Raw genomic sequence first — 15818 nt, forward strand, 5'->3', positions numbered from 1 at the left:
TGAAGCCTGTTAAGGGAATAACAGGTGCTTCTGTGTGGCCAGGGCATTTGACTGGAGGCAAGTAGAGGGAAGTAAGAGGTTTGTAAGTGTGAAATTGTGAGGAGCCTTATATGGTTTGATAAGGACTATGGAATTCATCCTCTAGGCACTTAGGAGCCACTGACATTTTTTGAGCAGGGGATTATCTGTACTGGTCCAGTTTTTAGTTTAGGAAGGTAGCTCTTTTAAGTAAAGTAGTTTGGTAAAATATGTGAAAGCCTGAATGAAGGCAGTGGCAATCAGGAGGAAGATGAGGGAATCTACTCATGAGATATTTCAGATGTAGAACTGGTGGGATTTGGTTACCAGTGGAGAGCGGTGGGTAGCAAGAGGCCGGGAGGTATTTAGGATGACTCAGATTTCTCAGAGAATAGATGGATACTCATGCCATTAACTGCCATAGGGAATGAAGGGGAAAGGCAGGCTGTGGTGGCAGATAAAATAATGAGTTTGCTTTTGGACATGTTGAATTTGAGATTCCTGTCAGGATGTTTTGTTTGTTTGTTGTGGTGGTACGCGGGCCTCTCACTGTTGTGGCCTCTCCCGTTGCGGAGCACAGGCTCCGGACGCGCAGGCTCAGTGGCCATGGCTCACGGGCCCAGCCGCTCCGCGGCATGTGGGATCTTCCCGGACCGGGGCACGAACCCGTGTCCCCTGCGTCGGCAGGCGGACTCTCGACCACTGCGCCACCAGGGAAGTCCTCCTGTCAGGATGTTTAGGTATAGATAATTTCAGAGGTCAGGAGAGGGTTGGAGACTAGAGGTCAGGATTAGGATTAGGTGTTAAAACAAACGCCATCTTATAAGAAGCAGAAGGGGAAGGAAGCCAGCAAAAGAGACCAAGGAGGAAGAAATTGGAGAGCCAAGAGTGGTGCCATGGATACAAGAGAAAAGCGAGGGTATAGCCCACAGAAGTTACAGAGAAGTCATGAGAATGAGATTTGCAACGTCTCTGCTGGCTTGTCCATCAGGAGATGACAGCATCCTTATATAAATGGGCTGGAAGACAGATTGCAGAGAGGCGTTGGGCAAATGGGAGGGGAGAATCTAGGGGGAGATGGTATAGAATCACCATTAAATTGTGCAGGAGGCTGTGGGCTGATATAGGGAAGCTTGTGTATTGTAGAGCTGGTAATTCTCATCATCCAGCAGTAGTAGACATTGGAAAGGCTCTAAATTAATGTTTTGCCGAGTGAACGTTTAGAATGTCCCTATCTTCTCTGTGTCCTGGTCCTCTATCAGTGGACCTTGTCTACTGTCTCTCTTTCAATTTATCATCTTGATCATCTTTCCTATTTTCCCTCTTTTCTGACTTGTGGACTGTGCATAGCTCCTATATCTGTTCTAGTTGAATAGACCCTGTGCTTACTTTCATGCTAGATATAACCATATTCCCCTGCACTGCCATTTATGGGCTCATTAGAGAGGAAAAGCTGTCTGCAAGTCACTCAGACTGATACCCTCTGATAAGACCCACTTTCGTTTGAAAGGTGACTTCTAGTGGAGATAACTATCTTTTCAAAACACTTAATGTTTGTAGATATTTATAATCATTTTAAAATGTTATGATAACTGGAGGAGAGAGGCAAATATTGCTGCAGCGTGTCCTGAAAGGGGACTGAAAACTTCAGAAAACCCTCTGATGAAAAGGAACAGTTAGTTATAAATATGTCTCCAAGAGAAAATAAAAATCTTGTCTGGAGTATTGCTTAGGAAGCTATTTGTTCTTATTTTGAGCAAAAAACATTCTACTTTTAGGGAAAATTGTATTGATTAATATCTATTAATAGGGTACAACTAAAGGCTTCACATGGACAGTTCTATTTTTGAGTATTAAGTGAGAATCAGATAATTATTTGTGAGTGTGTATATGTCCTTGTTGTAATTTCCACTTCTTTCCCCTCACCCCAACTGTCTTTTTCTCCTCTAGGTGATATCCCAGTTGTTCCACTTAATTTTGTCATGATATCCCTAGAGGGTCCATTTAACAGAGATACGGTGGAAAGATGTGTGAAGGAGACGTCGCTTTTTTTATCACGATCCATTTCCACCAAACAAAACGTGGAGTTTACATTCAAAGGAATTGGGGTCCTCGTGATCAAAAGTGGTAACGTGAAGATGAGATTTTATAAGGACTTCCTTTTTACAGTGGATGGAAGTGGGTCTTTGACGAAAGCCCTAGCAAATGTAAATTAATATTTTCCTTCTCCTAACCCCTTCCTGATGGTAGCTCTGAATCATCTGTAAATGCGTCATCTTTAAGAAAAGCTAAGGTTGACATATTTGAAATGGCAGTTACCCCAAGTCAAAGCAGTACTTGTTTATAGATGATTAACTCTCTGACAAAAAAAGTTAGAGGGGCTAAGGAACTTTAAGTTTGAAGTCAATGCCACCTGAAAAATATAGTGATAGAAACTCTCATAATTCTGAACATTGTATAATACCTTATGGTTTAAAAAATTCTTCCACATATATTATTTCATTTGGGTCTAAAAACATTATAAAACCAGAATTATTATCCTGATTTTACCAATGAGAAAAATGGGGACTCAGAGAGGTTATGTGGGAAACTGAAGTCTGGGTGCCCTGCCGTAGAACTGAAATTCAAGCCCAGACTTCCTAATTACTCTTTTTGTGCTGATTACACTATTTTATTTCAGTGAAAGTCTACAGAAAAATCACATTCAAGTCATGGAAATGTATCTTTATCTTTTAATTTGCATTGTTGTAGAAGAAATTTCATAATTGACCCATCACTGTTAACCATTAAGTAGCTGGTGTGACCTTCATGCTAAGTTGGACATAGCCGACTTTAAGAAGGCAGTTAAACAGTCAATCAACAGGACTAACTGAATCTTAATGTACTAAGTTTGTATGAGCAAACTGGATTATCATGAATGTTATATAATCCAGTGTCCCGTAGAGCAAAAGCCAGACTTTTATTTTTTATTTATTTATTTTTTCGGTACGCGGGCCTCTCACTGTTGTGGCCTCTCCCGTTGCAGAGCACAGGCTCCGGACACACAGGCTCAGCGGCCGTGGCTCATGGGCCTAGCGGCTCTGCGGCATGTGGGATCTTCCCGGACCGGGGCACGAACCCGTGTCCCCTGCATTGGCAGGCGGACTCTCAACCACTGCGCCACCAGGGAAGCCCAAAAGCCAGACTTTTAAATGAAAAAGCTATGAAAGGAAATGTTATAAATATGGTTTAATTCTACCCTCTAATTTCTCCTTTCGTGGTGCTCGGGGATGGGTATTTAGGAGACGGAGTTGCGCATAATGAAGCTCTTGGTGTTTTCTCCACACTCTGGCTTCGTGCAGGATTGCTAAGAGGGATGCCAAACCTGTGTGTGCAAAGTGGAAGCACACACACAAGTATCACCCTCTCTTTTTCATAAAAACATAGGCAAGATTTGCAAAACCAGAAGCAAGGCCAAAGTGCTGCTTCATCTCTCACCCTCAGGGATTCTACAGAAATTTGTAAGCTTCAATATGTGTTTGAAAGAAAGGATAATGTTTTAATTGGACTGCTGCACTCTAAGACGTACCTTTGAAGGAGCATTTTCCAAAAGAACTAGTCTTGAGAGATATTCTATGAAAAAACGATCTGGAGGCCAAAGCACATGGGCATGTTAAAGGATCTGAGAGGTCTGGCTGGAAAGAAGCTGCTTTAACTGCCCGAATGTATTGAATCATGGAACTTTAGGTTGAGTGAATATTCATTAATGTCTATAAAACACATTTTGGGAAACTGCTATAAAGTTGTGAGAGTGACTGTTTTTCTCCTAAATGTTCCATAACGTAAACCTGAGTGCTGTCCTGCAGAAGAGTTCTCTTGGGAAGCTGTGTGCTAACTTCACTGATGCTGCTTTTACTCGAAATATTTTTAAAACTTCTACTTTTGGAATCCCCTTTAAAGCCTTTTATAAACCATATCATTAATTCAAAAAGAATAATTTTATATATCATTCTATACTAGTATAATTTAATAATGTGAGTATTATCCATTATATATTTATAACATATATTATAATTATATAATTATAATTTAAATCATATATATTATATATTAGAATATTATTATATATAATAATTAAAATAGCCACTATTTGTGGAATGCTTATATGTGCTAGCCACTTATATACAGTACCTCATAAAAATCCTGTGAATCTGATCCTACTACTATCCCCATGTACCTAGGGTCTAAGGCTATGTGGCTGTTAGCATTGTGAGGATTTAAACATGACGATGCCTGACTCCAAAGCCCTTCTCTTAACTACCCAGTTTTAGAGTTATTTGGGTCAAGAGTGGAATTAGCCAACTTGCTCATTTTCCTAAGAGTTTTAGTAAGTGGGCTGTCCTCTTAAAGATGTCTGAAAGGAGCTGTCAACTCTGAGGGCAGTTTCCAAGGAGGAAATGGTTTGAGAAAAGGCAGCATCAATGGAATTGGTATGCGACCATGCAGGGTGACTTCTTTGATAAATGAGATCATTCCTCATTGCATTTTTTTTAAATTTTTTTTTTAATTTTTATTTTTTGGTACGCGGGCCTCTAACTGTTGTGGCCTCTCCCGTTGCGGAGCACAGGCTCCGGACGCGCAGGCTTGGCAGCCGTGGCTCACGGGCACAGCCGCTCCGCGGCATGTGGGATCTTCGCGGACCGGGGCACGAACCTGTGTCCCCTGCATCGGCAGGCGGACTCTCAACCACTGCGCCACCAGGGAAGCCTATTCCTCATTGCATTTTAAGCTCTAGGCTTTGATCACTAAACAAAAATAACAGTAGAGAGTATCATGGTAGTCTGAGGCTTCTGAGCACCCTGTGGCTCTGATTTTTCTGTGTTCTGGACCACAGCCCAAGTATAACCTGTCTCTGTCCCTGTCCCCAGAGGCCTGACACTGTGGACTCAGTGTTGTCTAGCAGAGAATCCTTGGGGAAGCGGCCCAACAGCATGCTTTCATTTCCAAGGTCAGTGCTTTCCTCCACAGGTTCCTCCAGGCACAGCAATCCTTGGGGACCTATTGATGGAACTGGACAGTGTGTCACACTTGAGTTTTCTAGCTCATGCTCTCTCTCTCTCTCTTTATCTCTCTCTGTTGCTCTCTCAGTGCTCCAACAGATAAGAATTTATTGCATACACTTTCTGTAGTTAAGTTAAAAAACAACGGCACTTAGGATACTCTGTTTTTAAACTATTCTTGGTTCCCTGGAAATTTTCATACTACCTCCCACCAACCTTAGTCCTTGCAGTATTAGTAGAATTCTTCTCACCTGCTAGGCTTTGCTCTACCTCTCACCCCTTCTCTGACCTAGTTTCTTCCTTGTCCTGCAGTCTAGACTACCTCCTCTCTGAGCTCTGTTTTTTACCACTGAAGCAGCTAGAAGGACAAGGTACAGCTTCACTCCAAGAGCCTAGTGGGCATTACCAGCGGCTGCTGCTGACAGTTATTACAATAATGATAATGATAACAATAATGACAACAATAACAATAATAGTTATCTATGGAGCACTTACTAGATGCTAGGTATTGTTAAGCACTTTCTCAGTAGTCTTGTATTTAATCTTTACTACAACCATTTGAGACACATATTATAATTTTATTCATTTTATAGAGGAGCAAAATTAATTGTAATTTTAATTCTTTTTTAAATTTTTAATTAAAAAATTTTATTGGAGTATAGTTGATTTACAATGTTCTGTTAGTTTTAGGTGTACAGCATGTAATTTTAATTTTTTTTTTTTTTTTTTTAACAAGTGAAGTGACAGGATGCAGTATTAAATGCACTGGAATAGGAGTCAGGAGACTTGAGTTTTATTTCCAGTTTGTTCATTACTTACCCATTATTAGCTCTTAATCATGTTTTTAATCTTACTTGCTGTGCCATTAACTACTATGCATTTTGGGTAAAGGAAGTTTAGGAAATAGTAACCAGCTTCCCAAAGTATTATTTTCTCTCTCTCTCTCTTTTTTTCTTTCTCATGTTTTTGAGTCTGTGACACCCTCTTGTGTTTGTTGGTTTGGAACAAGTCCCTCCTGGAAAAACTGTATGCCACAGACCTCAGCAAAATCAGTGTAAGGGGGAGAATAAGCCTTCAAGGTTAATGAGTCCAATCCCCTCACCTTACAGATGAAGTGGTTACAAAACTGAGGGGCCAATCCAGAAATAAAACCATGGCTCCTGACTGTTTCAGTGTGGTTTCCATTGTAGCATGTTGCCTTACTCGTTAAATATAAATCAGTGGTTTCCAAATAGTTTTATTTTGATTATATTTTGGAAGGCAAATTTGGCTGTCCTCTTGGACATAGTTTGGCTTAAGCAATCCAGGAGGGAAATAATTGCAGTTAGTTAAGGAACAGAGATGGAAGTTCCTCTCAAATAGAGAGCCTAGAAATGGACATGAGGACTCAAATATTCAAAACAACTGTAGGTGTTTCATTTATTTGAAGTTCGGCCCTTGAATTTACTGCAAGTACCACCTCTGCCCCACCCTCCCTTTCCAACTCTAACCCAGCAATCCGTTCCTGAGACCAAAGAAAATCTACAACTACACACACCAACTAAACGAACCCCTTCCTCCCTTGCCTTTGCAAGTGCCTCACTTTTGCCTGGGGAGAGGATGGAGAAGTGGGGAGGAGTGGTTATTTCTGGGCGTACCCTGCCCGCCAGGCTATGAATCCTTGCCTTCAAGCTATCCAATGACTACCTTTCACTGTTTCAGGCCTATGGCATCTGGTTACAGAACTAGAAAAGACAAATTCAAGCTGATACAAAAACCAAAACTTAATAAATCCAGGCCTTCAAAGCAATCTATCTATATAAAAAGGGGGAGGGTCATGGTTGGCTCCCAAAGAGAATGAGTCCATGATTTGTACTTAGTAAATAAAAGCACTTGCCTCCTTGAGAGACGTAGGCTTATTTCATTCAGAATCAGTGAGCAAGCGTGGCTACTTCTCAGAACTGGGAGTTTACACAGTCACCTGTGGACAAGTATCTTGGTTCATTCCTAGGATTGAGCTCAAGGAGATGGAGAACAAACTGCCTATGGAGACCACTGCAGAAGAAGGTGGACAGAATGGACAAAGGAAGGGCAAGTTAAAAGACCAGTCAGACAAAGAACAAGGCGTCCGAGGTACGTCGATGATTTCTGGGTGTAATCTGTCACTCGTTACTACTGATGAGCCAAGCCATACTGCTTAGAAACTCCTAGGGTCAAAGTAAATAAAGTTAGTTTCATGAATAATCACTGTATTCTTCTCTCTAACAAACATCTTCTATTCCTGGAATCTTGTATCTCACCTTAACCGCTTTTTGACTCTCAGACTCTTAAACTGTGATCTCTTTGCTGGCTCTGCACGGCTCAAAACTCAGCTGCCTACAAGGTCCAGGCAGCTAACATAAATGCATGAACTGGGCTGGATGTCACATGATAGGGAGACATGTTAGCATAAATAATAATTTTTATGACAAATGAAGAGAGGTAGTTTTATATCTTTGATATCTGGCTTTATAGAAGATAGTGGATTCTTATATCTGCATCTTCATATAATCTGGTGTGATTTGTTTTGGTTGAAGCATGTGAAGAAAATCTTAGGACTTCAAAGACGTTTTGAAAGGGTCCTAGGGATCCCCAGGGGTTGCCCAGCTACCCTTTGATAAAGTAGTCTAGCAGATTATTGATTTGTGGAAATGTGGGCCAAGTGGTAGCGAACTTTCTGATTCCTCAAGAGAAGCAGATATCCTGACATATGAAATCTATTGACCGTTAAATTTTGGCAACCAATTTACATTGAAACAAAAGTGCTAACTGGGCCAAACAAAATATATATCAATGGGTAAACATTGGCTTGTGAATGTTGGTTTTGTGACATGTGGCCTACAGGATTACATACAAACTTTTAGCCTAATACTCACATGCTTTCATTCTTTAGCTTCATTTGTCACTGTTCCTTACAGACTCTTTCTTTGAGCAAAATTGTCTATTTATGCTCTTCTAACATGCCTTGCCCTTCCTCACCTTCATGCTTCTGTTCACTCTTTTTCTCCTGCCTGGAATTCCCTTCCTTTTTTTTACAGTCTATCCCAATCCTATTCTCCTCTTTGTAACCTTTTCACATCTCACTTCCTCCATGAAAACTTCTCATCAGTGGATTCTGAAGTGGCTTCTCTCTTCTGAACATTAGAGATTGTACCATTTATTTGAGATTTAGACATTCTGCATCATTGTCCTGAGTTGCTATTTATATAATGTGTGTAAATCACTTAGTACTGTTGGCAGGTGGTAAGACCTCCACAAATGGCAGCTCTCATGTTTTCTGATTATATCTTATTTTTCCTCTTCAACTGTATTTATTGAAAGATCTTTAAGGGCAGAGACTTGCCTCTTTGTATTTTCTAAAGTGCCCAGCCAGAGCTTTGCATGTAATAAGTATACAGCAAAAAATATATATATTTTAACCACACTAGGGCAAGGGACAATATTTTAAAGATAAGAAAGTGTAACTTATGTGAACAATTTCCCTAGTAAAATTATGAGTTTTGAAAAATCTGTGTTAAGTACAAACCGCCTATGTAGAGTTGAAAGGAAACTCACTTTCATTCATTCTACAGAGATCTTATCACCCAAGGTAATTCAAGATAGACAAGCCATCTCCCCCGCCAAAGCAACAAATGTCAGTTTCCCGCACAAACTGGAGCAGAATGGGAGTGGTGGGAAGAATATGAACATTGAAAGGTAATGCATTGGGTATTTTCTTTCTTTCTTTCTTCCTCCCTCTCTCCCTCCCTCCCTCTATCCCTCTCTCCCTCTCTCTCTCTCTCTTTTTCCCTTTCTTTCTTTCTTTTCTTTCTTTCTTTCTTTCTTTCTTTCTTCCTTTCTTTCTTTCTTTCTTTCTTTCTTTCTTTCTTTCTTCCTTTCTTTCTTTCTTTCTTTCTTTCTTTCTTTCTTTCTTTCTTTTCTTTCTTTTCTTCCCTTCCTTTCTTCCTTCCTCTCTCTCTCTCTCTCCTTCTTTCTTTCTTTCTTTCTTTCTTTTTCTTTCTTTCTTCCCTTCTCTTTCTCTCTTTCCTGCACTGGGTCTTCATTGTGGCACGTGGGTTCTTCTTTGTTGCAGTGTGTGGGCTTGTCTAGTGCTAATTGTGGCACATGGGCTCCAGAGTGCTCGGGCTCAGTAGTTGTGGCATGTGGCCTTAGTTGCCCCGTGGCATGTGGGATCTTAGTTCCCCGACCAGGGATCGAACCCACATCCCCTGCACTGGAATGAGGATTCTTAACCACTGGACCACCAGGGAAGTCCCTGGGTATTTTTTGTGTTGCACTTTACTAAGTATATTTTCAAGTCCTGTCTTGATGCAGGGAATTTTAAATAAGTGTTCATTGATTCATTCCTTCATCCACTGTTCTTGATGCTACATTCTAGGTGCTGGGAATAATCAAGACGACCAGGGCTCACAATCTGTGGGAAAGCCAGAGTGATAAATTATGATTCAGTAGGATAAATGCTATGACAGAGGTGGAAACAAAATAGACAGAGGAGGAAACATCTAACTTTCCTTGTGGTTTTGGGAAAACCTGTGTTGTTTTCTGAGTGTGTGGATATTAAGATGTGACACAGGTTCATATTTAGATCAAATTGGAAAGCATTTTTGCCTAACATGGCTGGCACTCAATAAATGTTCTTTGAGCAAATGAATGTATTACAATTTATCATGGTCCTGTTTTCTTCTTATATTAGAAGATTTCTATTATCTCCTCTCCCTTTGTGTAGGATACTTTTTAAGACCTCAGGTCAGAACTTATGGTTCTGATAAGTATCTATTGAGCATCTACTGTATATCTTTCACTGTGCTGTCAACTTTCAATTTATTAATGTCACAATATATCAGCTATCATATGTGTAATTTAGGTGCTTTGTGGATTCCTAAAGTCATGTTCAAAACCCTAGGCATGCTTCTTTTGAGTAATCTCGTTATGAAATATAATTGAGAATTAAATGTCTAGTACTTCGGAATTTAGCTCAATCCAACAAACATTGAGCACCACTGTGTGCCGGGCACTATTTGGACACTGAAGCTATAAAGCTATGAGACATAAAAGACATATAAACTAACTTTCATAAACTTAGTCTTGTAGAGAGATTGAGGCTAAAGAAATAAAGCACGTGATGAAGATAACAAAAGAAAGTACAGAGGCTGCAAAGAGGAGGGAGTAATTAGGGATTCCTAGTAAAGGCTTCCTATAGAAGTTGACCAAACAATGTTTTTTTTCTGGTTTTTGGTTTTTTTCTGATTACTGAAGTAATACATCTTTATCACAGAAATTTTGGAAGAAATGAGAAAAGCAAGAGATACAAAACAATCACCCATAACCCCACTAAATAGAGGAAACTTTCTGTAACGTTATGGGTGTACATCCTTCATTTCAATGCATATATAATATGCACATATATTTATACTTGAAACAAATGGATACATTTTAAACAAAACTGAGATCATATCATATGAACCTTTGCTACACAACAAAAAGTGGTGAAAATTTCCCTATGGCTTTAAATATTCTAAAACATGAACAAATGGTTGCTCATCATCTCATTGATTAAGCCTTTTGTTTAGCCCATCTCCTGTGGGATACTTAGATGGTTTTTAGTTTTTTATATTATGAATAATGTTGTAACAAATATAATCACACATAATTCTCTGCACACACCTGCGTATTCTGTAAGATAAAAACTTTGACGTGAAATTTCAGAGATAAGGGATGAGCCCATTTTTCACGCTTTTGATACACATTACCAGTTATCCTCAGGAAGATTGTACCAAATTATCTCCCCAGTAGCAGTAATGTGAGGGACTGCTGTGTTCTCTACAGCTTTGCTAATACTGGACACTGTACCCTCCACGCACCCAGGGTAAAAGCTAAAGTCATTCCTGTGGCCGTCAAGGTCCTGCCTGATCTCTGACCTCTCTCCTACTTTTCGCCCACTAACTCATCTTCCTCAAGCCATACTGAACACAGGCATGCTCCCACTTCAAGGCCTTAGTGCTCATTTGCTCCGCGAGGTCCTTTTCCATCAGATATCGGATTATTATTATTCCTTTACTGCCTTCAGGTATCTGCTCAGTTTTCACGTTTTTTGGTGAAAACGTCCCTAGCCATTCTATTCATGATTTAATACTCCATTCCTCCAGCATTGCATGGCATTTATCATCACTGAACAGACTATAGAATTCACTCATTTACCTTGTTTATGGGCTGTCTACCCCCATCAGCATGTCGATTCCATGAGGACAGAGCTTTTTTTTATGTGTATTTTGTTCTTTACTACCTCTCCCATGCTTAGAGCAGTACATATAGTAAACACTCAATAAACTTTTGGAGAATGAATAAATTTTATCCCAATTTCACTGAATTGGTAACTGAGACTTTGTAAGATTTACCCAGCTTGTCTAATGCCAGTCAGCTTCTAATAAAGAAAGCTGGGCTTTGAACCCACTCAGGTTTATCTGATATAAAGCCTGGGTTCTTAACCTCTGTACGTGTAGATGCTCTAAAGAAAACCACTGAGATATTTTTCATTTTCTTATATTTATAGTTGTTTCTAAAAGTATCATTAATAATTGATGATAATTGATGTCAGACTATGTTAACATTAATTAATGTTATATTGTTTTTTATAGGTTACGATCTCTGGGTGGTCTGAAAAATGACAATGAAATGAAGCCTAAAATTTCCCCAGCCACTTCTTGCCAGGATCATAATAGGGCAGGACAGGTACAGTGTCTTCAAAGAAACAAAACCCAGTCAGAATCTTCCTCTGACTTCTGTTTCTCGGAGAGAATTCTGGGAATTGCTCTCTCTTTAATATATGGGTGTGGCTCAGGTACTCAGGACCCATACTTGGACTGTGATAAATCTATCTACTAGTCAAAATCTACTAGTTCACAGAAATAGGGCTGGGAAATCTCCACTTTCCAGTTGCTATAAACACATCTGCTCAGGCAAGAGTTTATTCAATCCTCTGGAATATCTGTGGGGTCTTCTCTGAAAATCTCACTTGGCTAATATCTTTAATACTTCCTTTTGGAGAGCTTGGGAAGGGAATGCACAGGCAAAAAGGTAAAAGGTAAAAATCAATTTGCCCTGAAACTTGGTGTTACAGGAAATGTGTTATGTATGCTTGCAACGAGCACAGCGGAATTCCCCGTTGTACTACAGTGAGGAGAGGAAAAGGAGAGAGATGGAAGATGAGCGACTCCTACAGCAGTATCAGATGCTGAAGGATCAAGAGGCTCTCTTCAAAGAGCAGGTAGGTCAACACCTCGGTTAAGGAGTGTTTAACGTGGGACAGGAGAACGTGATTATAAAACACCGTTTAAAAAGTTCCATCGTGTGTCTGTACTGTACCATATTGAACCGTTTACTTACCGCTGAACTAAAGCTTAGGTTGTGTCCAAGTTTTCACTAATAGTAAACAGTCCTGGGATGAATATCCATGCAGCTGATGTTTGTACGTGTCACTGATTCCCGCCGCCCCCCCACCATGAAGACTGAGTTTTATTATTTATTTATTGGCCAGACCGTGCAGCTTGTGGGATCTTCATTCCCAAACTAGGGATTGAACCTGGGCCACTAGCAGTGAGAAGGCCAAGTCCTAACCGCTGGACCACCAGGGAATTCCCAAGACTGAGTTTTAAAGGTGGAATTCCTGGATTATATAGCTTTATTTTTTATTTCTCATAAAATATAATCCCAGTCAGGGCTTTTCCCTTCACATTCATGGCCTATCTCAAGTAAAGACAGAATGGCACCTTTGCATTTGCTTTATCCCAATTTCTGTGATCTCCAATAACTGGCCTTACTGTCTTCTCCTGCATTTGTGATATCAGAGGTAACCACTCATGAAATCTTCCGTTCCTTCTTACGATCCCTGTAGAGGTGGTGCCTGGAGCCCAAGAAACAAGAGCCCACTTAAAAAAAAAAAAAATCTATGAACACATCAGAAAGTATTTACCATTGCCTCCAAAAGGCAGGTTTCTACCTTGGTTGGGTTACCTTAATACAGTAGAATTAAATTTTTAAAAGCTCTATTTCAATATGTGATTTTTTTTTTTTCTCAAAGATGCAAAGTCTGGCTAGTAGAGAACAGAATCAAAAAAATGCTGCCTATAATCTTGGAGTTGCTGAAGCCATAAGAATCCACAAGAATGAGAAACCTGAATTTTATGTAAGAGTCTTTTCGAAATTTCTAGGGCTGATACCTGCCCTACTTGTGAGCATTTGGATCCACTCTCCGTATTGCACCAATTTTTTAAAGTGGTAGAGGTAAAAAGAGGCTTGTGCAAGGCTGAAGCTTCCTTCCAGGGCAGGTATCTGTGGTCCAGGATCTGCCTCCACACCATTCACATTCATAATACAGTTCCTACTAGTCATGAGAGCACTTGTTAATGATAGTAATTTTCAACCAGGACCTGGGAGAGGTGGGGATAGGGACAGTATATTAAATTCCTGCCCCAGGATCAGATGATCTAAGTAGAGAACCAGCATCACCTGGGAGCTTGCTGGAGATGCAGAATCTAGGGTGCCACCTCAGACCTCCAGAATGAGAATCTACGTTTGAACAAGATACTTAGATGATTTGTAGTTTCCTTAAAGTTTGAGAACCCCAGCTTCAGAGGGACGTGAGCCACCTGTTTTGCCATTGACTTAGTGTTTCCAATCATGATATGCCTACCTTTATTTCTGCCTGAATCTTCCTTCTTTCACCTCACTATCTAGGCAGTGTGACACTCTGGACATACACCTAATAAAATAGATTTTCTTTATTCATCATCAAGCATTCATTGAATTCCTTTGTGCTGGCCACTCTGCTAGTGGCTAGGAATACAAAGATGAATAACACAAGGTCCCTCTCTAAAGTCTCAGGATAGTGGGGGAAAGAGATTTAAAGAGACAAGAGTGTGATATACTAAATGCTATGATAAATCTTTGAACAGAGCAAAGAGGAGAGTCACTTAACCCAGACCAGAGATCTGAGAAGACTTCCTGGCATACAGGAGTTAGGTAAAGTGAATGGAGGAAAAAACCTTCCAGGCAGGGGCAGTAGGGAAGGAGGAAGAGGGGGCACCATGCTTTTGAGCTTTAGGTACTCTCTCTCTCTCCTCTTAGATAGATATAAGGTCCACCTTATATATTTATTACTGCCTACTTTGTATCTCCTCTTTGTTATAACGGTAGATACCTTAAAGTGAAAACGACCAGAACAGAAGTTTTGATTCCCCTTCTCAAACTTTTCTTCTCCCAGCCTTCCCATTTTAGCAAGTGGTATCACCAGCCAGACAGTTGCATGAACCCCATACCTAAAAGTGATCCTAGACTACTCCTCCTCAGTCACCCACATCCAACCATCTGCAAGCCCACTTGCCTTCACCTCCAAAAGCTATCCAATATCTCTCTCTGTCTCTTCATCATCAATGTCACCACTCTAATCCAAGTCACATGAGAAGGCCCAACTTTAAAAAAAAAAAAATCATTTATTTATTTTGTTGCATTGGGTCTTAGTTGTGACAGGTGGGCTCCTTAGTGGTGGCATGTGAACTCTTAGTTGCGGCATGCATGTGGGATCTAGTTCCCCAACCAGGGGTCGAACCGAGGCCCCCTGCAATGGGAGCGTGGGGTCTTACCCACTTTGCCAGCAGGGAAGTCCCAGAAGGCCCAACTTTTGCACTACTTTCCTAGTCGGCTCGCTGCTTGCCCTCCTACAATCTGTTCTCCACACAGCAGCCAAGGTGATCTTTTAAAACTGTTCACCAAGGGGCTTCCCTGGTGGCACAGTGGTTGAGAGTCCGCCTGCCGATGCGGGGGACGCGGGTTTGTGCCCCGGTCTGGGAAGATCCCACATGCCGCGGAGCGGCTGGGCCCGTGAGCCATGGCCGCTGAGCCTGCGCGTCGGGAGCCTGTGCTCCGCAACGGGAGAGGCCACAGCAGTGAGAGGCCTGCGTACCGCAAAAAAAAAAAATTATGTAAAACTGTTCACCAAAACAGATCATTCTCTGGTTTAAAGCCTCTAATGGCCTTCCACTGAATTAAAATAAAATCCAAACGCCTTACCTTGACTTATCAAGTCCTCCTGGTTTGGCCTGTCTCCCTCTTTGAGCTCACCTGCTCTACTCTCCCCTTGCTCACTATGCCTCAGCCACAAAGACCTTCTTTCTGTTTGTTTCCATCTAGTGTCTTTGCACTTGCTGATCCTTCTGTATAGGACACCGGTCCCCTGATATTTGCAGTGGAGGTGATTCAGTCACCTCCCTAATAAAAGCCTTCCCTTATAACCAGTTTAGCCCCATTCCCACCCGGACACTCGCTATGAGAAGAGCTTCATAGTACCTGTCACTACCTTAAATTATCTGTGTGTGGTTTGCTTGTTGGCTGTCTGTCTCGTGCACAAGGATGCAGGCTCAATGAGCGTGAGGCTCTCTATGGATCTCTGTTCTTGATCACGGCTGGGTTCCCAGTGTCTAGCGTGGCTAGGCCCAGAGCAGGAGCTCAGTTTTCCCTCTTCCACTTCCTCGCAGTCCCTGCTCATGCTTCTGCACTCACTCAGAATTCCTCCTCCTTTCAGTATGCAAGTTGTAAGTACTAGCGGAGGGCCTACTCTGTGAAGTCCTTTTTCATCTCCCTCTCAGTTATGGGGCTTTGGTCAGCTCTGCTCAGATTCATCCCTGAGCATACTCATATGATTCTGTGGGTCACTAGCTGGTCAATGTGTTGAGGTCTGGGCACACATTA

General features: G+C 41.1%; 1 protein-coding gene across 1 annotated transcript in view; it reads left to right on the plus strand.

The window, feature by feature from the left end:
- Window positions 1-15818, plus strand: part of CCDC81 (coiled-coil domain containing 81) — a 49747-nt gene that overhangs the window by 13939 nt on the left and 19990 nt on the right. The window contains exons 6-12 of the mRNA XM_007448845.1: window positions 1969-2225; window positions 4926-5005; window positions 7048-7169; window positions 8648-8771; window positions 11711-11804; window positions 12193-12339; window positions 13153-13257. Coding sequence (XP_007448907.1) covers window positions 1969-2225; window positions 4926-5005; window positions 7048-7169; window positions 8648-8771; window positions 11711-11804; window positions 12193-12339; window positions 13153-13257 — 929 coding nt within the window. The remainder of the gene's footprint in view (window positions 1-1968; window positions 2226-4925; window positions 5006-7047; window positions 7170-8647; window positions 8772-11710; window positions 11805-12192; window positions 12340-13152; window positions 13258-15818) is intronic.

This window comes from Lipotes vexillifer, unplaced genomic scaffold, assembly GCF_000442215.2.
Source record: "Lipotes vexillifer unplaced genomic scaffold, Lipotes_vexillifer_v1.1 scaffold771, whole genome shotgun sequence".
Lineage (NCBI taxonomy): Eukaryota > Metazoa > Chordata > Mammalia > Artiodactyla > Lipotidae > Lipotes > Lipotes vexillifer.